Below are 27,582 nucleotides of genomic sequence, written 5' to 3'. Positions count from 1 at the left end.
ACACGATTTACAGTCAATTTTAAAAAACAAACCTATGTTTCTTTACGACAGATTCTTTTGTCTTTGACATGCTTTCCTTTTTTGGGTGGCTTGATACGTCTGTAATGTCTTCAAAAACAGATTTGGGTCTAAAATGAAGAGATTACAGATTGCGAATGAATATCATTCAAAGTTATCAATATAAGACTACACAAGACAATCCTCATAGTATGCCGAAAAAAAATCAAGGAAGCAGCTTCCTAAAATACATCAGACAAGATATCATTACCTTGAATGCTGTGTATTGAGTTTCCTGTGAACATCTTGAACATCTTGTAAACTGCTTGTGCGTAATGCAAGTGATTCACTACTTTCGATTGGAACTTCATCTTTGATTACATTCTTCGGCTCACTAATTACGTCAGCTTTTTGTTCTTCGTCATATCTCTCAGATGGAGACCATACATAGACACAGAAAAACATATGTTGCACATACGTTATGAGGTAGACTACATACAGCATGATTGTCATGACTAAATACAGGTAATCATGGTTGTCGACTACATACACATCAACTACAAGACTACATACAGGTAATCATCATATACAGGTTGTCATCAAGACTACATTGTCATCAACTACATACATACAGGTAATCATCAACTACACCACATACAGGTTGTCAACAACTACAAGACTACATACAGATTGTCATCAACTACAAGACTACATACAGGTAATCATCAACTACACCACATACAGTTGTCATCAACTACAAGACTACATACAGGTAATCATCAACTACACCACATACAGGTTGTCAACAACTACAAGACCAGGTGGAAGCCAATTATAACATAACATACACTTCCTGACAACCATTACATAACACAACATAACATAGTGGTTGTTGCAACTAAAATATAACAAAAATACTGTTGCTAACGAAAACATAACATACGACATTTTTCACCTGTTTTGATATCACATGAGACATAATTTGCCAATGAATTTGTGGATTCATTAATCCATAATTTTGGTTCGAGATCGTACTTCTTTTTATCTTTTGATGCATCATGTTTCTTTCTCAGCATTACGTTATCGTCATCATTTCTTTCTCGTGACGTATCCAATAAATTGTCATTCTTCCAAATCATTTCATTGTTATAATCATCACATACACTAGCTTTCTCACTTATGTCACACATGTCATCATGGACGTCAGCAATACTTTGAATTGTGCGTAACAGCTAATGATTAAAGAAAGCAAAAGAACAACTGATATTAAACAATGTTCGAAGTTAACCTTTCATAGTTGTCTACAACCATCAAATAATATCCAATAGTATAACAGAATAGTTTCGACTATTTCTAGGCATTTACTCTCCGGAATCAGCGATAGTGCAAATTACTAGTAAAAGTTTTTAATGTCTAGCTTGAATATCCCATGAGTTCAGACACTAGTCTTTGTGCACCTCAAGCATGTTTTTGAAATATGATTATATATGATACCATATTTAATATTGATATGATTATATGATGAAGCACATTCAAAATTGAGTACAGTGGATGCACTTACATTATTTGAACGTTTCAAATCAGCTTCCATATTCGTTGATAATTGTTCAATTAGATCAAACTGTTCACTCATTTCACCTAGTCGTTGATAAAGTTTTTCTTTGGAGGATTTTTTAACTTGACCAGAGAAAATACGATTTTGTGACGTTATTCTACAAGTAAATCAAATATGAAAAATCTTTTCACGAGATTATAAAAGTAAGTCACTCATCTCCTAAGAAAAATTCATTGACAAGTAAACTAACCTTGAAAAAGGATCACCGTTAACTAAAGACATCTCTTGGTTCATTGAATCATTTATTGTAACATCAAGTAACACATCGCCGCTATTATTAATTGTTTCTTTAACAAGTTGAGCAGGATTATTTGGAAAGTTTGTACCTGAAAATAGTTCAATTCAAAAAGGCATCAAACGACTTGTCGCACAACGCGTCACAATATTGAGAAACAATACGAAAAAAGACCACACGGACAAGGACCAGATTTCTATTTGTCAAAACCTTTTGACAGTCCATGTTTTACTATAGAGTATGGATACTATAATACAATTATTTTCACAGCTGATACAGATCAGAGTCACTCTATAAAATACATTTATAATAATAAATAAATTGATCTCGTTCACACCTGATTCAAAATTGCTGCCATTAGATAAAACTTTGTCTTCTTTGGCTGTCCTAGTTTTTTCCTGTCCAATCACAACATCAACAACACTAAGATACTTCACATCATCAGGACGTTGTGCTTTCATAGATTTTGATAATTTTGCTGCAGAATTATCGCCGACATCAAGATACATGTCGATAGGAAGACGAGAAAACATATTGTTTACCTAAAGTAAAATTATAAATTATAAATTTACCTAAAGTAAAATTATACCAATGTAAATAATACAATGTAAATAAAAAACAAACAATACACCATTATGCAGGCAAAGAATACACAACAGAGATAACATTTTATTATTTGTCGCCTTTTGCATAAGTTATATAGTCCATCTTTGTTGAAAATATCACAAAATTGAAGTTTGGAAAAGAAACTAACCTTTGACTTGTTGACAACAGCTTCTGTGTTTATGGCAACATCACACGTGACTACAGGAGAACATTGAGTCTGTTTGAGAAGAGTTTGAGTATTATAAGATCGTTTGGTGTCAACATTATTGATGGCAGACGTGTGAGAAGAAAATGAATCGGCAGTTAAAGCAATTTTAAGTCATCTTCTTTTGAAGCCTTGTTCGAAAGGGAAGTTGAGGAAAACTCCTTAACCCTTGCCATTGCGTCAAAAGAACCAAAAGGTAAACACAAGTCATTTGAAACGAAAACTTTTGATGTTTCTTTTTTACTGAATTTTGATGGGGAGACTGATGTTGGTTCACCATATTCCGTTTTAATGGCTATATTTTCGTCATAATGTGGGAAGAGATCAGTTTGAACGGAAGCAGAAAGTTTCACAACTTTATCTGTACCAATGTTAGCATCAACATGATTTGGTGCACACAGAATAACACTTGACACTTCCTCGTGAATATCACGTGCTTGAATCGTGCTAGCCTTGTAGAAATTTGACACAGTACTAATATCATCAGTAGAATTCACACCACTCTTCTCAAAATTATTTTTCCTTCTCTCTTCTTTTTTCCTCAATTTCTGAATAGCAAAATTTTCATATTGTATGTCTGGAGTAAGTATCATTGACACTTCAGGCAATACAAGATCATCGTCAATAGTGACGTCACGTTGCAGATCTCGTATGAGATTATTAAGATATTTAAGTTTATCTCGTCTTGATTTGGAAGTCGCGTTAATACGTAAATTCTTCGCTTTTTTACGTTGAAAACTTTCTTGTTTTGATAATCGTAGTGTTTCTGTATCCAGTATTAATGAAAGTTTCTTTTCTTCGCTTAGTTTACTCTTTGTCAGAAGGTGTCGTCTTCTTAATCTTAACAGAAAGATAAAATATTTGCAATGAGTTGAAATAAAGCGATCAAAATAGAAATGACCATCTATTAAACAGAATATCTCTCTAAATATTTATGAAATCCCAGAAAACTGAGAAATCTGTATAAAAAAGCTCTTTTAAAATCGAATTATTCAAGTAGAGTTATCTAGTTTGGTATAGTTCTTTTTGTTTTTGTTTTATCTAATTTAGTATAATTATATTTACAATTTTAAATTTTAACCTTTTTTTAGGTAAACAGGACGAACAAGAATAGCAGTGCTATTGTAAACAAGTAATTATACGCACATTCAAAATAATAAAACTCTTACAACTTACCTGGCTTTGGACGTTTCATCATTGTTATATGGCATTTTAACAGAATCATTCCCAGCAATATCTTCATATGTGTCAAATACGTTTGATGAATCCAATGGCGGGTTTTCCGGAAAGAAAAGTATAGGAAGATAAAGTTGTTCAAATAGTGGAGCAAATTTAAAGTCATTTTTCTTTTCCTTATTTCTATTTGAAAAGTGAAGTAGAGGAGGATGAAGTTGCAATGGTGGTGTGGAAAGTGGAAAGTATTCATGATTGATTTTTTCATCTTTGCAAACATCTAGCAATGGCATCACATCACTAACAATATTGGAATTAAGATCTTCGGGCCAAGCAATCTTTATAGGTAATGAACCTATACTATCAACACCATCATTTTCTACACGAAAGTTTAACAGATGGAAAGTTGATAAACAGTCAAAACAGTTAACTTTTCGCTCTTTAATTTCCATGAATGAAATGTGGTAGTCAGAGAGATTGGATCTGTCCTTAAAAATGATCTGAGGTGGAACCAAAACTTCTGGTCTTCCATGTTGTTCCTCACTGTTCACAGTAGAATTGATCAAACGTGGAACAGAGACTTCAGGTGTTCCATGTTGTTCCTTATTGTTCACAGTAGAATTGATCAAACGTGGAACAGAGACTTCAGGTGTTCCACGTTGTTCCTTATTGTCCACAGTAGAATTGATCAAACGTGAAACAGAGACTTCAGGTGTTCCATGTTGTTCCTTATTGTTCACAGTAGAATTGATCAAACGTGGAACAGAGACTTCAGGTGTTCCATGTTGTTCCTTATTGTTCACAGTAGAATTGATCAAACGTGAAACAGAGACTTCAGGTGTTCCATGTTGTTCATTATTATTCACAGTAGAATTGATCAAACGTGGAACAGAGACTTCAGGTGTTCCATGTTGTTCCTTATTGTTCACAGTAGAATTGATCAAACGTGAAACAGAGACTTCAGGTGTTCCATGTTGTTCATTATTGTTCACAGTAGAATTGATCAAACGTGGAACAGAGACTTCAGGTGTTCCATGTTGTTCCTTATTGTCCACAGTAGAATTGATCAAACGTGGAACAGAGACTTCAGGTGTTCCATGTTGTTCCTTATTGTCCACAGTAGAATTGATCAAACGTGAAACAGAGACTTCAGGTGTTCCATGTTGTTCCTTATTGTTCACAGTAGAATTGATCAAACGTGGAACAGAGACTTCAGGTGTTCCATGTTGTTCCTTATTGTTCACAGTAGAATTGATCAAACGTGAAACAGAGACTTCAGGTGTTCCATGTTGTTCCTTATTGTTCACAGTAGAATTGATCAAACGTGGAACAGAGACTTCAGATGTTCCATGTTGTTCCTTATTGTTCACAGTAGAATTGATCAAACGTGGAACAGAGACTTCAGGTGTTCCATGTTTTTCCTTATTGTTCACAGTAGAATTGATCAAACGTGAAACAGAGACTTCAGGTGTTCCATGTTGTTCCTTATTGTTCACAGTAGAATTGATCAAACGTGGAACAGAGACTTCAGGTGTTCCATGTTGTTCCTTATTGTTCACAGTAGAATTGATCAAACGTGAAACAGAGACTTCAGGTGTTCCATGTTGTTCCTTATTGTTCACAGTAGAATTGATCAAACGTGGAACAGAGACTTCAGGTGTTCCATGTTGTTCCTTATTGTTCACAGTAGAATTGATCAAACGTGAAACAGAGACTTCAGGTGTTCCATGTTGTTCCTTATTGTTCACAGTAGAATTGATCAAACGTGAAACAGAGACTTCAGGTGTTCCATGTTGTTCCTTATTGTTCACAGTAGAATTGATCAAACGTGGAACAGAGACTTCAGGTGTTCCATGTTGTTCCTTATTGTTCACAGTAGAATTGATCAAACGTGAAACAGAGACTTCAGGTGTTCCATGTTGTTCCTTATTGTTCAGAGTAGAATTGATCAAACGTGAAACAGAGACTTCAGGTGTTCCATGTTGTTCCTTATTGTTCACAGTAGAATTGATCAAACGTGGAACAGAGACTTCAGGTGTTCCATGTTGTTCCTTATTGTTCACAGTAGAATTGATCAAACGTGGAACAGAGACTTCAGGTGTTCCATGTTGTTCCTTATTGTCCACAGTAGAATTGATCAAACGTGGAACAGAGACTTCAGGTGTTCCATGTTGTTCCTTATTGTTCACAGTAGAATTGATCAAACGTGGAACAGAGACTTCAGGTGTTCCATGTTGTTCCTTATTGTTCACAGTAGAATTGATCAAACGTGGAACAGAGACTTCAGGTGTTCCATGTTGTTCCTTATTGTTCACAGTAGAATTGATCAAACGTGAAACAGAGACTTCAGGTGTTCCATGTTGTTCCTTATTGTTCACAGTAGAATTGATCAAACGTGAAACAGAGACTTCAGGTGTTCCATGTTGTTCCTTATTGTTCACAGTAGAATTGATCAAACGTGAAACAGAGACTTCAGGTGTTCCATGTTGTTCCTTATTGTTCACAGTAGAATTGATCAAACGTGAAACAGAGACTTCAGGTGTTCCATGTTGTTCCTTATTGTTCACAGTAGAATTGATCAAACGTGAAACAGAGACTTCAGGTGTTCCATGTTGTTCCTTATTGTTCAGAGTAGAATTGATCAAACGTGAACAGAGACTTCAGGTGTTCCATGTTGTTCCTTATTGTTCACAGTAGAATTGATCAAACGTGAAACAGAGACTTCAGGTGTTCCATGTTGTTCCTTATTGTTCACAGTAGAATTGATCAAACGTGAAACAGAGACTTCAGGTGTTCCATGTTGTTCCTTATTGTTCACAGTAGAATTGATCAAACGTGAAACAGAGACTTCAGGTGTTCCATGTTGTTCCTTATTGTTCACAGTAGAATTGATCAAACGTGGAACAGAGACTTCAGGTGTTCCATGTTGTTCCTTATTATTCACAGTAGAATTGATCAAACGTGAAACAGAGACTTCAGGTGTTCCATGTTGTTCATTTATGCTCAGGTTGTTTGTATCGTCGCAAAGTCTAAATAAAAACAAGTTATAACTTAAACAACACTCATTTCAACTACAAACAAAGAAAGATTGTTTGGGTAAAGCAAGAAATGTTTAATTATATAGTCACGTGGTGAGCAATATTTATAAATACATGATATGCCGTGTTCAGCTCATTTACGAATCATATAATGAGCATGCCCCCCCCCCTTCACCTCACGATGACCAGATCTATTTCCTAATGTAACGCTATTTTATTACTACAAATGTAACTGCGCACACAATCCAACTGAAAACTACAACACCATCGCTTTGAACATGTCCAAATTAGAAACTTAAGGTCAGTCTGAAACGTTTAAATACCTCAATTGAGCTGGAATTTCAATGGTAGAAAATATTTTATGAAAATGATTTTGTTCATTTAACATATCTTCAGTCTGTATCAGAGCAGTAGCATTGGTAATATAATTTCTTCGTTTATCTTCATTTCCTTCTAAAATATCGGCAGTTTTGGTTGACAGGGTACAATCTTTCAAGTGACTTTCTTCATCAATCCCCATATGCGAACACAGCCGAGGAGGGCAATTCGACCAATAGTACGAAGGAAGAACATTAGGTAGCTGATAATTAACGGCTGAAATCATTCGAGAAGAGCTTCCCATAAAATCATGATTGGCAATTTCCGTATCACATGACTTTTTTTGGCTTGCTTTTGGTTGATCGTTAGGATACATAATGAATTTTCCTGATGATGTTGCTGGCTGTTCAGTAATATTCTTTGATAATGGACTTGTATCATCGTCTGAGCTTTTAATATCTGCAAAAAGCAGCTACATTTGCTCACAATTTTACTAACAACATTAAAGATAAAAAAATAAACATCAAAATATCCCACTATGTGCAAATCTTTATCAAAACTTCAAAAAATTAATAAAAAATTTGAAAGTATAAAACCGACATATGGGATAGATATTCTCAGAAGAACAGGAAAATGGGAATTATTTGCACGCAAAGAGTCATCAACGTTGGAGCAGCTTAACTTCCTACACAAATGCAAACAACAACGAATCCTACCAAACAGTATCAACTACCGACCCCCATTAAAAACAACTCACGCTCAACAAATTGCACAATCAAACGGCCGCCGTATGTTAAACGTCCTCATATCAGATGCCCACAACCGCATCAACCACCACCTAGGTACCTCTCCACGCAGACCCCAGCAAAACGACCACAACCACATCAACCACCACCTACGAACCTCTCCACGCAGACCCCAGCAAAACGACAACCAACCACATTAACCAGTAACTGAAACAACAAAAAGACAAAAAGAAACTGACCGAAAACGATTACAGAAGAATCCGACCAAATGACGCATCCACCGCAAAATTCTACGGACTACCGAAAATCCACAAGGAAAACAACCCGCTTCGACCTATCGTATCGCTTTTAGGATCACCAAGGTATGAACTTTCAAAATATCTTTATAACATTCTGTATCCATTAGTCAAAAATTCACCTCACACCATCAGAAATGCCACCACTTTCCTCGTCAGTACGACCAGACGAAATCATGATATCCTACGACATGACATCACTCTTCAAATCCATACCACTAGACATAGCCAAACAAATTACAAACGAACTACTCACAAACGACAAAACTTGGCAAGCTACAACACAACTAGACAAAAATGACATCCTAGACTTACTCAACCTTTGCCTCTCCACTGAACTCTCCTTCCAAAATACATACTACAGACAAATTTCAGGCACATCAATGGGGTCACCACTATCCACCTTCCTCGCAGAAGCCGTCAAGCAACACTTAGAAACACAATCAGTCACAAACAACACAAACATCATACTATGGAAAAGATATGTCGACGACATCTTAGCCATAGTCAAGAGAGACAAAACTGAACAAATCCTACACACCATAAACAATACCACAAAGAACATAAGCTTCACTAAAGACGAAGAGCAAGTCAAACAATTTACTTTCCCCGACATCCTACTAACCAGAACAGATGACGGTACACTAAACACACAAGTATACCGCAAAACCACCCATACAGACCAAATACTCGATTTCAACAGCAATCACATAATACAACACAAACTAAGCTGCATTCGAACAATTTTTAACAGGATAAACACTCATTGTAACACCTAAGAAGCCAAGAAAACAGAACGCAACTACTTATACTCCACATTTGTTAAAAACAATTACCCTAGAAACTTCATAAACAAAACTATAAGCAACATACAAAACAAAACACAAACCGACAAAAGCAACAAGTAACCGGACGAAACAGTAAAAATCGTCACATTACCATACATAAGAAAGTGTTAGTTTGCTACCTGTTAAGACAAAATTACGGAATTTACTTGACTTTTTATTCAATTTTTTCCTTGTGCTTTTTCGAACTTTTCTTTTAAGATGATTTTCCTCAACAGCAACATCATCATAATTCTCCTGAATGAAATAAACTCAAAATTTCAAAGACAAATTTTAAGAATTTTCAAATAAAATGCATGCTGGGTAAGGCCTTTCGATGATATAATCAGAATCTTATCGGTCTTCGCAGAAAAAAAAAGTTGATAAACCCAAATACCTTGATAATATTTGAATTCTCAGCAGTAATAGGACCTGAAGAGGAAATTAAACAATTAAAAATAGATTAACGTTTTACAAGATATTAAAATCGATTAAAATTAGTAAAACAACCTGAAATCGGACCATCATTTTGAATCTAAAACATAAATACACAAATCATAAGAGTAAAAATATTTGACAAACAATGTTGAAAGATTCATACAACCTTTTTCAGCTTTTTCACTTCTGATCGTATAATTTTTCGAAGCCAAGACTCGTCTTTAACTACTCGTGATTGTGATGAGCTGGAACTGTCAATCAGAGAAATCATATTTCTGACTTGCATTTCTTTATTATATTTTTTATATCGGTTTCGTTTCTTATGTTTATACTTGTCACCATATTTTTGGCACCGAACATGTTTCAATGTTTGAAGGGAGCTGCTTGAGGATGTGCCACGAGATAATTCTTTGTCAGAAATAACATCATTGTGTATTTCCCCCACGCTAAAAATTGATAAATTCCGCACGCAAAAAAAGTAAAAAAAAAATGATTAAAGACGCAAACCGTTGAAATTTACTCTAGGTAAAAATGAAATCTTTGATTTTATGCATTAAGGATAATACTAAAGTTTCCATAAACTAGAAATACTCTTTCTTTTTGTCTCATGGATGATTTTTACTTCAATAACATATCGAAAGTTCAAAATTAAAAGGACAAAAGATTACCTTAATGAGTCTGAACCAGATGAACCTGCCTGAAGAGTCGTCATCAAATTATTTTCAACAGCATCAAAGCGAGTCGATCTTTTTCCTACTGAGCGGTCACTTGCCACATATTCATGGATCTTTATTGGTCGAATAAAAAATATATATCGTGTTATATGATACTTAAGTAACTCTGTTTCGTTCTTAAAACGCCACTTTTTACAAAATTTAAAAATTTCGAGTTAAAAAGGCAAAATAAATAAACAAGCTTTGGAATTGTGAAATAATCAAAAATTATTTGAAAGTAGTACGAAGCAGTGAAAAACAACTTACATTCTTGTCACAAGTGGAGACAGGAAAGGTTAACAAAGAGAAATCACCAAGATTAGATTCATTGTACGATATGTTAAATGGAGATGGAATGGTCGGAAAACTACCATTACATGGAGAAACAGCATTTGCTTCTCTAAAAACTTCAGGCATATAATCCGAGCATTCCTCAACATTTTTTTCATGGTTTGACAGTTTGCTAACAATGTGATTGTTAATAGCTGATACCTCGTGAAGTTTCACCACAACTACATCTTCTAAATGGCATGACAAGCAAGGTTTTGAAATTTTATGAGCAAAATTATTACTCATAGCAAGGAATTCTCCTTTGTCCATCATTTCACCAAAGTCATTTGTCTGCAAACCATCGGTCTCTTTTTTCGTTTTTTGTTCGAGATTAATGAACACGTTTTCAACAGCGACCTTAACACAATCCTGTACCATTGTTTGATCACATTCATCGGGTTGCTTGTCACTATCCAAGTTTTGAGCATTTAACTTATGGTGATCTTGACTCCTCTCAGCAAGTTTTTTGTTACAATCAATGTTCTCAAAATTCAACTTTATGTGATCTTGTACATCTTTATCTTCAGCAGACTCTTCTTTACAGTCAGCCGTAAAGTTTTTCGTAACAGCTTTGTTGTCATACTCATTCTCATTCGAAGGATCGCAACCAAAATCTCCACGATTGTTCTGCTCATCAACAAAACCAAGAGATTGAACAAAATTCGAACAAACACCTTGAAGCTCACTTCTATTTACGATATTCGATAAGTTACTTTTATTGCTAACATTTCTATCTTCCTTCACAACACATTTTAGTGAGGTAGCTCGAGAGTCAGCAACTTCATCTTTAATAAAACTTTCGTGCTCCAACTGTTGCAGATGTTCGTTAAGATTGTGTCTTGTGCGTTTATTTCTTTTCTTAGACACTTTTCTCTTGTTTGATAATGAACAATAATGTTGATGTTTTGTCGAGCTATATTTGTTGTGATCAAATTGCCATAACGAATTCACAACTAATTTTAAAGGTAATTGAACTCTTATTGCACTAAGCGATGCAGGAATATTTAAGAAACTCCCCTTTCTAGCATTACTGGCAGTAGTTTGTTCATCATTCGTACACCAGCGTTTTAGCCACAACAATGTTGGAAGAAACTTGTGAAGTTTCTCAGTAAAATTCCACGTTTTCATGTTCGATATGTTACTTAAACTATGGCTGCGATGAAAGGGTGTAGGATGCTCACTTAACGATGATTCATTGCTTTTCGTTATGTCTCTAAAGCTTTGACTACGTTGAGCTGCAAAATCTCTTGACGAAGGTTCTGCCACGACTGAATCCAACTCTAAATTTGCTATACTTCTATAAGGAAAAATTAATGGTAAAGCTTTGTAATCTTTAGAATTGACATCCTTTGCTAATGTGATCATGTAGAATGTATCAAGGAAATGAAGGTAGGAATCCCAATGGTCACCATTCATTAAAAACTTGCGAACATTATCCATGATTGTGTAGTCTTTTTGTTGAGAGTAATTTTTCTCCTTGTTTTTCCTTTGCTTCTCGCACTGCACTTGAAATCTAGCAGCAAGACTACTGTCAGCCATATTTCGTATTTTTCTAGTCAATCTTTTAAGTTTTTCATCAGCAGAGACGTTTGATATTAATGATGTGTGAAAATACTTGGCTAAAATATCCACATTTTTAATGTTTATAGGAAGCTGAGAAAGAATCGTTAGAATTCCATTAACAATGTCGTCATTAGCATCGAGAAAACGAGAAAATATGCAGAATCTTTCCAACCATTGTAAAACTTGTTCACAATGTGAAACTATTTGTTGTCTTTCCTCTTCATTAGGATTCTAAAAATACAAGAAAAATGTACACAACTTTACAATACAGCGGGATTATAATACTTATAATAAGAAATTTAAACTTAGCATTTGCCGTTTATCAACAATAAATCGCGCTTAAATTACAGACAGTACGACAAAAATACGCCCCCCCCCCTTAACCAAGCATGAGGTCCATTTATTCACATGGGAAGAAATGACCTGAGTCCCCTGAGTTCACAGACACAGTTTCATTTTTATTATGATAAATTAAATCATAAGGGCATGTTGGGGTTCAAAACCTCGAAAATTTCAATGATGCAGCCTTTTTAAATGACATGTATGGTACACCATTCATGGGAATTTAAACGAAATGTTGATGAAATGTGGCTAATGTATTAAAGTAGATTTTAGTTTACACATACTCCTATAAACATGCTCCTATATGGGGAAAAGAGAAAGAGAAAGACGAAATTTACCTTGGGTAAACAGGGAAGAAAAATGCTCAAAGGAGATGCTTTAAAGCATAAGGCAATAAAATCAAAAAACCATAATGCAGGCAAGCTATATAGGTATTCTAGAAATACTGTAAATGCAGCTTCATACGCTGAGCTAAAAATAATTACTACGAACATAATTTTTACCAAATTTACAATTAAAATAAATCCAAAACATTTTTACACAATAATGAACAATATACTAAGTGGAAATAAAAAACAAACAATGATTAACGCGACATTTCTACAACAATAAATGCTTGTTTAGGAAGGTTTGAACCTACCAAAGAAACATGTTGAATGAAATGTTTGTATTTCTTTGAAGATAATGCAAGTGCGTCTCTGACATGAAGCAACCACATCAATCCACAGAATTCCTCAAAACTCGCCATAACTGAAAAAACTTGTTTAAAGTATTGAATGAAGAAAAAGTAATACATGAATGAGATATTATACCTAGAGGATTTGCAGCAGCCATGTCAACTCCTTCACTTGTTATGAATTCTTGAATTACCTCAGGAATTCTTTCATCATCAATGACGTCACACGTTGATTGACACTCATTGTACATACGTATAACAAGCTTACAATATTCCTGAGCACAATACAAGTACGATGATGAAGCCTTTAATACAGCGAGAATCTTTTGAATAATAACAGCGACTTCAGTTCTTAGATTGATTTCTTCACGAGTTTCATCGTCATAAATATCCTAAATATATACTATAATGTCAACCTCTTTCACATAAAGAATTCAGTTAATGCACAATAAATTAACCCGAAGATTCCTTTGAGGTTGTGGGCAAAATAAAGGTGGCATCGGTAAATATACAGCTGAAGGGACCATCCAATGAAATTTGGCAACATTATGACGTAACATCACTACTAAATGATGAATGATTTGGGGGACAAGATCCAATTGTGCTATAATACTTGCTTCCAGAACATTTTGTAGATTGTTTATATCTTTATGATGATAAATTTCACGCGCTCCTCCATCATCAAATCCCTGAAAAAATAGGATTTTTATAGCGTAAACAGCTTCAAATTTTGGCTTATGGCTTATGTGTCTGACATGTTGTACGTGGAAAGTAATACGGAAATATTGACACAGCAACCTGATTGTAATGTTTCCAACTCAATAAATATTACTGCATTACCGAAGTGTTTTCAGACATTTTTAGGATTGCATTGATCCTCTCTTTCATTAAATCTTCGGCTTGAGGCACAAGTACATAATCATACGGTGTTTTCTCCAAAGTCAATTCGTTCTTTGTATTGTACTGATGAACAACAGCCAATAGTAACGCTATTTTCCAATCCCCGAGACAATTTGCAAACCACGAAGCCTCACCAATGAGACCTGAAATAACTAGCAATTCCATAGTATGATCAGCAGTCCACAGCTTCTCAAGTTTCTGCCTACTGATCACTTCTGTGAGTCGCTTTTGACAAAGTGGTTGCACGTAATTTCCACTTTTCCAATCTGAAATATTTTGACAGTAAACGATAAAAAAACGGAGTACATTTTGATTGATTTAAATGTTTGTACACCTACCATGCTGTAATGAAGCGCTTGACTTAAAATGTGAGGGAAGATTTATCGGGTGATTCGTAAAATAATATGACATGAAAATTGCTAACTGTTGCACCAAAGGCCTGGCGTGTATATTAGTAAGCCAAATGATTGGATATTTCACTGACATGGACAATTGTAGTATCTTTAAGGAAGATTTTTCCGTTATTTTCATTTCTTCTTTCTGTATCAAGGAATCTCCCGTCAGAAGTAAATGCTCCAGGTTGATGTCATGAGATGATGTATCGATAAAGGAAAGAACAAATGTCATAGCTCCTTTAAGATCGTAATTCTCAAAGTACATATATAATACAGAGAGCAAAGTATTGGTATCAGTAAACGACGTTGAATTGTTGTAAACAAAATCTTTGCAATTTTCACCAAAACATTGCCGTAACACAACTTTAGTTTCCACATATTCACTCTTCGAACACATGGTGTGGCCTATACGAATTGAAATATAAAATTAGACTAAAAAATAGTTTACACTCAAGCATTTTGAAAAACAAGTGAGAAGTCATTGCAACCACCTTCATTTATTTTCCTCTGAGATTTTGCTGTGAGATTTCGATGTAAATCGAATGTCTGCAACTTTTTCTGAATGAAACATATTATATTAAAAAGATTCTCCTGTGATATTTCCCTTCCAATGGACTGAAACTTTTCAAGAACAACTTGATATAGTCTCAGCCATGACTGGTTCAAGGTACACTCCGTAATTACACCAGAAAAAGGCATGTCTGATTTTTCACTATTGACACCAAGGGCAGTTTCATAGCAATCTCCGTTTAAATGAAATGTTGCTCGATTAGTCACAGCTGACCAAGTATACACATCCTTCAGATATGTTTCACCAATACGCAATAGTTTCATACATAAATGGGTCGTTTTTTGGAATGGTAGTTTGCCAAAGCTGAGGCAACATTGAATGAAAAGATGAATGATTTGAACGAGCAAACGTTGACAATTTTGGTAAACGATATCCCATCGAAATGTTTCACAACATGAAATAAAAAACTTCACAATATCTTCAGAATGTGCATCAACATTCTTTTCATTCTGCAGTATATATATGATGAACTGCTCTAGACAATAAACAATGAGACTTATTTCAGGAAACATATCACGTGACCATTTGTGGGAGTGTGACGTGGCAATTCCTAACGTCTGTAATAAAACAAACTTTGCTCTTATTATGTTGGTTATACGGTCTGATTCACTCATGTCTAGCTCATCCTGAACGACATTATAAAATGTCAAAGTCAGTGCATCACGGTCTTTATCAATATCTAAATAATATTAAAAACAAAAGAAAAAATATAAGTTATTTTAATTTAACGAACTATAAAAAAACTTTTTTATCGAGTTCTTCTCGAGATATATGGCAAAATATTTGTCAAATACTGATTATTCAAACAATGTATAAATACGTACAACGCATATTGCAATAAGTTCAACCATCTACAAAACATTAAGTCGAGACAGCCACTACTATCGATTTCATTCACATAGCTCATTTTAAGCTCACCTGGATAACGACGACTTTCAGATTGCAGGTCATTGAAGTGACCACTGAGAAGGTGTAATATATCTTGAGAAAAGTATTTGATTATTTGAGCACATTTTGGTACGTTCGATAGATCGATTACAGTTATGTTATAACCATCAGAACACAACATGAGAAAACATGAATTGTGAACAGCAACTGAAAACTTTTGATGATAGAAATTTCTTTCTGAGCCAGAGGAAACATCGGAATTTTCAGAAGGGTTATTTTCTACAAAAGTTCTGAAAACAAACAAAGAAAGTTGCTCGCAAGCAAAGTTTTCCAACTCCTAAAGTTACAAACAAAAGTCGCTTGACATGCATGACAAAAACTATAAAACGAAAGAAATGTAATTATTATTTTGTAGGTTTCAAACCAAAATATAACGTTAGTTTCTCTGTATTTCAACTATTTACAACAGTTTAACGAAGAATATCAAACAAGAAAATTAATTCAAAGAGATTTAATGTAATAATAATCACCTTAAATTAACACGAGGATGTAATGAAATAAAATGACTCGGTCCCAGTTCAACACCATTTCTAATGAACATTAGTTGAAGAGGTTCGCCATATTTTGTTGTTATAAAAACTCCACCATTTCGAGTAATTCCAATCAAATAAAGGCAATCATTGCTCCAGGCAAGATCACTTACCCACCAATACCTAGAAACAAATACAAATACAAAAAATAAATGTGAAAATTGTTAGCTAATATAAATCTGTATAAAAGAGCTGCTATAGACAGTGGTGACTACACGATAACCAGGTTGTGCCTTTGATTTAACATATAATGATAACAACCTGCACAGGATAGCGAGCATCACACATATTTAAATGTCCTCACAATTAAATTTCAGTTACGCGTCATGGAGTCTGTACAAATTAAGTTGACTGATCCCGTCCTCTGGCAACCAAAGGATAATTTATCTCCGTTTCAAGCGTTTTAGAAATTACATTAACTTTTTCTTACCATAATAAATATCGCATGATTTTGAAGTTCTCATTTAGTAGACGTTGAAACTTGATCACTGAGTCTGCCGAAATCCACCGTGTCTTTCAGATTTCAAACTGTTCTTTTAGAACTATTAAGTTTTTTTTTGACCATTCACCATGGTATTTGTTATTTTTAAAACAATTTTTTAAATGTTTCCAAGACTAAAATTATGATATTTGGTAGTCGTCCCATTATCTCAAAAAGGCCAGACCTTTCTTTGTTTTAATAAACATGAAACTTATCCCCGTTCACTATGCAAAAGATTTGGGAATGACATTTGCTTAAAATCTTACTTCGATGAGCGTGTTACAAAAACCATATCATCTTGTATGTCAAGTTTAGAGCATATCAATCTCGCAAAAAAATCTTGAATAAAAAATTACTAAAACAAGTTATTCGACGTCTAGTCTTGACAAACGTACAACTTCTATTTATCGCTATGGTTTCGCACAGCTGCTTGTAATATTCGCCGGCTTCAAAAATTTCAAAACCTTGCAATTTGAATAATTACTGCTATTATTCACTGTGTAGACAATGTCACTAGTGATTGGTCGATTACCTGCAAATAATTCTCCATATCTGTAATTATGACGTCATATTTACAAATATTCTCGATATCTGTAATTACGACGTCATATTTACTAATATTCTCGATATCTGTAATTACGACGTCATATTTACAAATATTCTCGATATCTGTAATTATGACGTCATATTTACAAATATCCTCGACATCTGTAATTATGACGTCATATTTACAAATATTCTCGATATCTGTAATTATGACGTCATATTTATGAATATTCTCGATATCTGTAATTACGACGTCATATTTACTAATATTCTCGATATCTGTAATTATGAAGTCATATTTACGAATATTCTCGATATCTGTAATTACGACGTCACATTTACTAATATTCTCGATATCTGTAATTATGACGTCATATTTACGAATATTCTCGATATCTGTAATTACGACGTCACATTTACTAATATTCTCGATATCTGTAATTATGACGTCATATTTACGAATATTCTAGATATCTGTAATAACGATGTCATATTTACAAATGTTCTCGATATCTGTAGGCATGACGTCATATATACAAATAATAGCTTCTACAATTGTAGACGTCATTAAAGGTCGGTTTTGAAAAATACGAAAAAATATAAACGAGAAACTTGAAGTGCTAGCCAGTGCCTAAATGGTGCAGCGTATGAATATTTATGTCAACAATTAGTAAAAAGATCAGATGTCAATGACCGTTGCACTACAAATTTGACCTCGTTGTACATCCTCCTGTTTAGAAGCGCTGCTATACAACGCACTTTTTATCACCGCAGTCTTTCTTTTAACAAAAAAAAACCTAATTGAATATTTTTCCAACAAATATAAGGTACACATGCAAAACATGGAAAAAACTAATATTCTATAAACAGTTGTTACATGGATATCCTAACAAAGTGACTCAATTCTTGTAGTCTTTTTTTTTGTCTTGGATAGTATTATATAGATTATTGTTGAGGACTATTGCAATATGAAATGAAGCATTATTTATAATAATTTTAAATGTAATGATTTCTTTTACCTTCCTGTTGACGTATTACAACCACCACAAAATTTCATGTTTATAATACAGGATGTTGAATGAAAACTTGAACAGAGCAACAGTCTTGTGTCTTTAGCAAGTTTTTGATTTAAAATAACAGCCAAGATTTGACCGTCAGGTGAATATCGACACACGTAAATACAACGTCCTTTAATAAGTCGGGTAGCAGGAGTTATAGTGTACAATGGTCGACTAAACGATTGCCATAAAATATCGACTTTCACATTTTCTAGGACTGGACGAAGTAAAAAACAACTATTTGATAAAGAAAATTATCTGTAAAGAAAGTGTACAATCATTATTCAGCCAAACATGTATCTTATCTACGACACAAATTTGGCTAATTTATGGTAATTATTTTGTACATATAACTATGGATAGTGCAAAGTTAAAAACACTACATTTTGACTGGTACTTTGAATAAAATGTTTCATACATTTATTATTTCTCCGTTAACTGCCATTTAATTTCATATATCATGAGGATAAACACCATTAATTTCATGGCAAATAAAAATATTTTAAATAAAACTTATAACAAGCTTTAGTACGAATAACTAGTTGTTTTCTTGTTTCTAATCATGTACACTCCTCTCGATCAAGTTCTAGCACCAATTTCAGACTTACTAGCAACGCAAGTAACAAAATATAAAATGAATCTGAGCACGCGCAGCCGTCTCAAGCAACTTTCTAGTGCAACAACCAACTGAGTCTACTAGCACTAAATTTGGAGTAAATGGTTTATCCCATTAAGCATGCACAGTTTGCTGGACGAATAGTACTGTTTGAATAAATGTAAATACAAATGCAAGTCGAAGTCTCTGCAGAGGAGGGAGGTTGAAGTCCATAATCATGGAAACGACAATTTGGATGCACCAGAACCTGATTTAGTAGCAGATCCAGCGTTCGTCAAAATAAATTATAACTCATCCATTTCAATTTCGATCAACTGCAGCGAAATAGCGCAAGTCCAAATGGCGAGGGCATGTTTAGCCGTAATTGTACGTGAAACTATATCATTGTTTAGTATAATAATATACTTTATGCCGTTTAATTCTGTTCGTTTTGAATTTAACATTCACTGCAAAGAAATCCTTTTTGTAGTAAAATATAAACAAGAAAGCTTTTGATCGTTCGTTTTCTGATACTTTCACAATGTGAAAAAACCTTCAGGCGTTCTAACACATGTGTGACAGCAATTTAAGTCTTATATATTTATTTTTGAAACTGTTGGTATGATGGCATCCACTAGATTTTTGCCAATATCGATTTTCGACAACTATTCGCAGAAATTTGATGTTTTTCGAACGCTTTTTGCAGTTCTTAAGTAAGAATAGAGTGATTTAGCAAACACAACGTTTCGTCTAAGACGTCGTCAATTTTTTGCGAGGGATCTGGGTCTAGGACGCCACCACATCGTAAAGTATTTATGATTTAGCAAACCTTTTGTAGGACTTCGTCCAATGATAGTATGAAACAAGTTTCATCCATTTCGGCATTTTTCCTGCTGAATCGTGTTTTCCGTTAATTTTAAACTAATTTTTTGATATCAAAAATATACTGTAGTATATTCAATTCAATAAAATTATAAATAAAAGCAAAATCATCGACATATGGCTTTGTGACTAAAATTGTTTTGACTCCGAGGAAACCCCCGAAATTAGAGCAGACCCCGCGTTGTTTATTTGTTTGTTTTTTTCGCTTTAGGAAACAAAATATTCGCACTCTTTTTTCTCAAATGATTATATGTAGGCCTATATAATCTTTTAACATGCAAATATCAAGGATATTTTCTTATTTTGTCTAAAAATTATGTTTTTTCAGCCGTTGTCGATACGACGTCAAATTATATGTTTTCACGTCGTCGTCGTCAAGACGACTGCCGTCGTAGATTGAACCGGAAGTAAAAGGCGCATATGCCACGCCATTTTTACGGCGTCTTAGAAGAAACGTCATGTTTGCTAAATCACTCTAATAAATCCAGTAAGGTGGTAATTTCCGAAATGCTTCCAGAAAAGGCAACTAATCGATACAGTTAAAATTGACAAAACAAACGGAAATCGCAATTGAAGTACATGATAAAGGCATTATGGTCAGGATTCTTTTCGATTTTAATTCCCAACTGTAAGGCCCGTTTCAAACGTCACATTTTACATGCCCCGAATACGTTGAAGACAAAAGAAAATGAGCTAAAATTTGTCATTATCTTTTGTGTTAAGTGCACTCAGCTTATATAAAATGCGACGTTTGAAACATCCCTCAGCAACCATCGATGTCCTATACACACCTTCACGTGACATCTTCTCCCCATCTGTATTAATAATGACATCATCTACAATGGTTTTATCGTTTTGGTCTTGAGACTTTATATGAAGCGTCGTGACAACAAGTTCTGTTCCTTTGTTAAAGACGTACGATAAAAGACCACAGCTACCGATAATCTAAAAAATTAAGTTATAGATAAAATAAAATCTCGACGTGAAATTTAGGCAAGGGTAGGAAAATCAAAAGATGAAGGAATACCTTGAGTTTATGAAAGGGTAGGAAGATAAAAAGATGAAGAAGTTCTTCAAGTTTAGGAAAGGGTAGGATTGTAGGAAAATAAAAAGTTGAAGAAATACGTTGACCATCCACTGAATGTAAAGGTAGTGAGTTGGAAAAGGGAGAGAGCAATACTCGTTTTACAACAGACATAAAAATAACAACACCATTTCATCTAAAGGCTTTGAGAGATGATGCTCCGGAGGGAAACATGGTCTCTGCTAAGCTTGCCATTAACATAAACCCCAAATTCAATGCTTTTCCAAAAGAACAAAAACTTTGAAACCGTTTTGTCTGACAACAATGACGGTGAACATTATATTTCACCAGAAGAAAAATCAACAAAGATTCAACAAGTTTTATTAAGAAGATCGCAAAGAATAAAAGAAGACTTATAGTTATGACAGTTAATAGTAAACTACGTACACCTCAGACAGTAATTATAAGATGTAGGGTGTAAAGTATTTAACGTAGTCAATACGTATCTCCTAATACATCATGCAATGTTTTAGAGCTATAAAATAGCATTACGTTTTCATGTTTGCATAAGAAAAGCATAAAAATGGTTGGCAAAGTTCATTGTTACGTGTATGTTATATTGCAAAAAAAGTAGACAGCCGACCAACTTCCATGATACTGCTTTTTATAACTTGACTGTTGTACAATAAACATACAAACAAAGTTAGGGTCGATAAATCCTAAAAACGTTTCGTTTGCATGTATTACAAGTCCTACAGTTTTATTTCAAATAGTTAAAGATATTATACATATATCAGCTTCGCGGATGATCACAAACATCAAATACATTTCCTTTGGGCGAATAATACAAGAGACTTGACCCATCGATTTGTCAGCAATATAATTTCATCAAATGTTATTCAAAAAATAGTAAACCCAAATCAATACGTCCTGTCGGCACAAAAATATTGATACAGCTGTATAATATTGTTTTTACAATGGTCAACAATGTCTGTTCATTGCCTTCAAATGGAATTAAATTTCACGTCTAATTTACAAAGTTTCATATTCTTCACAAAGCTTTTGACAGATTGCTTGTAGAAGACTTAGTCTTTATCTCAATATCCTTCAAAATGGCAATGAATTAGTGGTTAAAATTTGTCTATATATTGTCTAACATTGTCTTGCACAATTTAAACATGAGTATACAATAATAAGAACGTTAAAAAGTGAGTGCATTTGTCATATTTCTTGAAAAAATGTGTCTAACAAAGTCAACAAAGTGATAATAGTTTTATTTGGTTTGTAAAATTTTTTTCATAAGCGTGTTTTATAATTTTATGTATGTTAAATATACACCATTGGAACTGCATTGATGCATGTCTACCCACATCTACGCATACGTACATCCTTTTGAAATTAACGCAAGAAACATCATAAACCCATAGAATACATATATACAGAAGAGTCACTCGTGTCGGAACCTTTGATGTTTTTGTCCTCGCGCATGTCGTGCCGCGCATGGTGGCCGCCATTATTCCAGCCAGATGATTAGGGTTTTTTCCAAACCTTTCAAATGATCCGAAGTTATTTCTTAAGTCAAAATATACTTCAATTCATTATTAAATATTGACGTATGGTAATTTGAATGGTTGGAAACAAGTGAGAAATCCTAATCATCTGGTTGGAATAATGGTCGACATGAGGACGCGTTGTACACCTGAGTGACCCTTCTGTATAATCATTATTGTGTGATAAATCCTTAAACGTGTACCTCATGTGAATAAAATATTACATCAAACGTTGCTTCTGTGTTTGATTGATCAGGAAGAAGATAATTCCCAGCATGCACCTGTATCCATGTTCCTTTTAGGTAATGAGAATCCTCTAAAAAAATTAAACATGAAACTAATAAGTTTTTGCTTGATACCATACGTTATGACTATTTTTCGTGACAAAAGAGTTAAATACGTAGCTGTACTGAAAACTGAATACAAATCAAATCCCATGAGAATTTTACAAACTAAACAGAAGAACTTTCCAAGATATTTCATATAAATGCAATTCATCATTAACAGAATGACTTATGGCCTAATAATGTACATAAAAAATCCCCCATTTTGATTGATTTAGAGCAGAGCAATTTTTGATAAATACCAGAGCCAACAATAGGAAATGCGTACCATTCCCTCTTTTTAAAAGTGCTCTTGATTGATTGGTCACACATGAATAATGAGATGAGCATATCAAATGAAACATTTCATAGGAGGAAAAAGTTTAATTATCGAAAACAAAAGCAATTAGTAAGTTTTGATATAAAATTTCTTTTGGTGACGAGTCTAAAGTTCATGAACATTTACCTACATTACATTTCCTAAAATACAAACGCTGCTAAAAGACATTGTTTTGGTTACATAGGTGGTTATGTGCAAGTTGTGTGTAAGACGAAATCAAAAAACGCAAACCGTTCGATTTAAATACAGAACCTGCTGAAATGTTTGTAAGTTGAATTTGAAAATCAACGAAATTGAGAAAAAGTTCTATGCACGTATATTATTTATAAGTCATAGCACAGAATCTCGTGCACTTTAGAAAACATGAACTCCTGAATTTTTCAAATTTCTTTCACTCCTTTGGACTTGTTCAACATGAATAGTCTTCAAAAAAACATGCATCAGTGAGTTTTTCAAATTACATTTGAAAACATGCTATTACCTATATACGAAGTAAATAAAATCCCAATGGTAACAACCATTCTCTTCATCAACCACCAAATGCACAGATATTATATAAATGATTATTTTGTGCTTATAATAACAATAACAATCATTCGTAACAAATGACTTTACATTTATAACTAATTAAAATTATAATCAATGCAAGAAAAGTACATTTATTATTACAGAACAAGGCGCACTGCAATTATTAGACAATAGGCTTTTATTTGTCTCATGAAAACTTAAACCAGATAGTTGATAAATTTCGTTATTTGAACATCATGCAGTGGCAACAGCAGTTATAAAAACATTTCTCAGCATTATCAGGAAAATGAACAGAACATGCAATGGTCACCAACATATTAAAATAAAATTCATTTTTTTTACTTCACTGAAAAAGTTATTAAAAACCCCCATGACACTAAGAACATGATGGAACCTTATATATTATTAATTTTCGATTGTTTTATCTTACAGTACTCTCCAATTACCTTTTTAAACTCTTTTGAACTAAGCCTCAAAATTTTAACTGTTTGTGTAATGGGTAAAAAGTTTTCATAGTTTTCATTCCATTCGTTAATTAATATCTGTAGTTTTAAATTCACTTCTTAGTTGCTACATATGTAGGGTAAACAACTTTTCGGTTACTCAAACAAGCAAAAAAGATAACATTTTTTGAGGAGAGGGGGGTGCTTTTAATTTATAACACTTCTAAACCAAGTGTAAAGCCAAAATTAAAGATAAAATTGCTAATGATTACTCAATCAACAAGAATATTAGAAGTGGCTACTAATTGTAGGTTATAAGTTTTGAGATTTGTAAGCCACTTGCCTGTAACAGACGTTTGATGTCTTTGCCATAAAAACAGCTTTTTAAATCCCATCATTAAAAGCAACAACATGCCACAGGAAGAGAAGTAAATTTGGTTTTTATCGTTACCTAAAAAGAAGCAAAGTACATATTTAAACTCCTAGAATTGTTAAATTTTGAAGAATTGAGTGATAAGATCTAATTCTGGTCTAGCTCTCATATTTTGCAACATAAAGAGTAATCTTATAAATAAATATTGCAAAATTGTTAAATGTACCTTTATCATTGTTGTTGAATACTTTTGGTAGACCTGTAATAAAGTGAACTTTTTCTTTTTCTTTATTCCATAGAAATATCTTGCCATCACACAATGCCCCACAAACATATTCACCTAAGCACATAAACACAAAAACACATAAACACTTCGCCATGTAGCTCCATAACATGGTTGTTGTTGTGACAAGAAGCTCATTTTTAACAAAATACAGCAATAATATTTTTGTTAAATAGTTACCATTTTGAGACACATTTAATGCACAAGCATCATTTATCAATCCATAAATGTTCGGAATTTTCTTTCTCAACTTTCCAGATGAAATTGTCAATTCATTGATGTGTTGTTTGTCCAGAAGAAGAATAGTATCCTTACCCTAGGTTTAGGAACAAAATACGAACATTTAAATACAGTGAAATGATGAGATATTTATACACTTGCCAACTCAACCAGTTTTATTTTATAACACCCCATTTTAAAACAAATCTCCAGGTTGCCCTAGTCATGATCACTTTCACCCAATTTGAATTTTTTAAATAAAATATTTTTGGATTAATCATAATCTTAGTTAAATTTAAATTCGACAAGATTTTGTTCACTATAATTACGTCAGTTGTCAAAAATATTATTCACTCAAACCCACAAAACATGCAAGAAAGGATAACAATTTAAAAACCTAAGAATAATAACGTTTACCCTTTCATTGTTCACCTCATATCTACCATTAGTTGATTCAAAAAATACCATATATTTTTCAACAACTCTATGTCAAATTTTCTTAAGTGTTCTTTTTTGCAATCTTCACAATTGAACTACCTTAAGTTTCACTGTTTAAGGCCTAGTTTAGACGTCAAACTTTACATGAACTTTACATGAACTGAATACATTAAAGAAAAAAGAAAATGAGATGAACTTCTTCATTATCTTTTGTTTTAAATGAATTTGGTTCATTAAAGTTCATGTAAAGTTCGACGTTTAAACTAGGCCTTAAAACAAAATGCAATATTGCTGTGCTAAAGCTGCAACATTCATCAAAAGTTGAAGCATTTAATAAATATTTCGTGCAATTAAACACAACAGTGAACAGCATGCAAATGCATATTGGAGTAAAAAAAAGCAACTGCTAAATAAAAATCGTGAGAGAAAGCACAAAAATACAGTAGTACCTGTCCAATCCATGACAACTTAGAACACGGCTTTTTTCGCTTCGTTGTCAAATCCGAGACAATGTTAGCAATCAACTGCATAGCTACCGTTGTGCATTTACTACAAAGTATGAAATAAAAACGATCGAAATGCAACCATTGCGTTTCAATGTGCTTTGAATTGACAAACAACTTGTCACCAGTGTTGCCACTGACTACTATAGAAATTCCCAAGATTTTGGGGATAAAAGTCCCAAGATCCTTTAAAATATCCCAAGATCCCCCAGCTACAGCAAAATAGTTGTTTCCGGGGAGTTCCTTTGTCATGGGTACGCCATTAAAGCATCATTTTTGTTTTAATATTACTTCAAATCAAAAATTGTATAAAAAACGATAGTTAGTACCATTTTCTTACATGATCAAGGAAAGTTCGTGAAACATAACAGTACATAAAATTGTCAAACATGCTAACCAGACCCTATTTCAACAATCTCTTCGCTCATAATATCATAAACATCAGTTGCATTTTCTTCCTGTTTCTGACGCTGACCATGTTTATTAAAATACTCTCTCCGACAATGACCAAATTGTACGTCTTTTACAAGTTTAGTTGACGGCTCCCATGTGTAGCAATGTGCACCTTATCGAGCAATAGCTTGTTTTGCAATTAGTCTGTTTCTCAAAGTTGAGCAATGCCGGCGGTTGGTTTGAGGAGTCTTTATCATGTTAACATGGAAAAAAATTCTCTCGACACAGGCTGATGAGTGAGGTAAAACGAGAAGGTTGCACATAAAATTTCCCAGAAGTTCAAACTTTTTATTTCCGTTACCATCATTAATAACTCTAATCTCATCCCAAAACTGAGTTGGGGAGTTAGCCAAGCCTTTAAGAGAGTCTGTGGCATATAACAATTGCCTCCACTGATCATCAAGTTCATCCAATTGATCTTCAGACACTAAAGACGGAAAATGGTGTGCTAATACCGCTATCAAGTTTAGTGATCACCTGGTGGACACTAGACCAGGGGTCTCCAAACTACGGCCCGTTGGGCCTCTCAATCCGGCCCGCAGAGACACTTAAGCAAAAATAATATTATTAAACAAAATAAACTTTGTGCAGAAAGTTCACGTTATGACGCAAGCCAACTAGAAAGAGTGGCTTACGTCAATTTTTGTCTCAAATTCCTACTTCCGTTTCAAGCACATTGCGAAATTTAAAAAGCTGAAGGATAATGTGAAAATTTTTTATATTTCAATGCTTCATAATGGCCGATAAAAGAAAAAGAAAAGTAGATGATGAATGTCGGCGATTTCAAGAAGAGTGGAGTGGAAAATACTTCTTCATCGCTCTTTGACCAGCGGTATACGGTTCGTCGGCCCGCAACATGCTAGATGAAAGTTCATGTGGTCCTCTGGCTGTAAAGTTTGGAGACCCCTGCACTAGACAATGCCTCTGAAGGGTTGACAGCTGATAGCAAAGCTAGAACTCCATCACTTTTGAAAGAAAATCCTTTTATTTGGTTACATAACTCAACGAGGAAGTTACGACAATCGCTTCTGAAACGTTGTTCTTGGTTACCCGGTAATGATAAAGCTTGATTCGAAAATCCCAA

General features: G+C 33.9%; 1 protein-coding gene across 2 annotated transcripts; it reads right to left on the bottom strand.

Moving 5' to 3' along the window:
- Positions 1 to 6,469: 6,469 nt before the first annotated feature.
- Positions 6,470 to 27,025, bottom strand: LOC124440819. 2 transcript variants are annotated; one of them, XM_046991261.1, is made up of 24 exons: positions 26,386 to 27,025; positions 25,992 to 26,091; positions 25,066 to 25,201; positions 24,829 to 24,942; positions 24,573 to 24,680; positions 22,799 to 22,911; positions 20,813 to 20,966; positions 18,506 to 18,761; positions 16,400 to 16,582; positions 15,900 to 16,159; positions 14,902 to 15,660; positions 14,354 to 14,815; positions 13,956 to 14,281; positions 13,574 to 13,804; positions 13,252 to 13,507; positions 13,080 to 13,189; positions 10,697 to 12,328; positions 10,160 to 10,278; positions 9,658 to 9,742; positions 9,564 to 9,588; positions 9,451 to 9,485; positions 9,197 to 9,311; positions 7,193 to 7,646; positions 6,470 to 6,860 (listed from the first exon to the last, which is right to left on the bottom strand). In XM_046991261.1, exons 1-24 carry the CDS (start codon positions 26,409 to 26,411, stop codon positions 6,473 to 6,475), a joined length of 6,447 nt encoding a protein of 2,148 aa, XP_046847217.1. In that variant the 5' UTR covers positions 26,412 to 27,025; the 3' UTR covers positions 6,470 to 6,472. The 2 variants fall into 2 exon arrangements, with proteins under 2 accessions (XP_046847217.1, XP_046847216.1); XM_046991260.1 differs by lacking the exon at positions 26,386 to 27,025 and having other exon boundaries at positions 9,658 to 9,937; positions 25,992 to 26,199.
- Between the last annotated feature and the right edge of the window lie 557 nt (positions 27,026 to 27,582).

This window comes from Xenia sp. Carnegie-2017, unplaced genomic scaffold, assembly GCF_021976095.1.
Source record: "Xenia sp. Carnegie-2017 unplaced genomic scaffold, XeniaSp_v1 HiC_scaffold_2, whole genome shotgun sequence".
Taxonomy (NCBI): domain Eukaryota; kingdom Metazoa; phylum Cnidaria; class Anthozoa; order Malacalcyonacea; family Xeniidae; genus Xenia; species Xenia sp. Carnegie-2017.
Note: the sequence above shows the minus strand (reverse complement) of the source record. Positions and strands in the feature narration are given on the sequence as shown.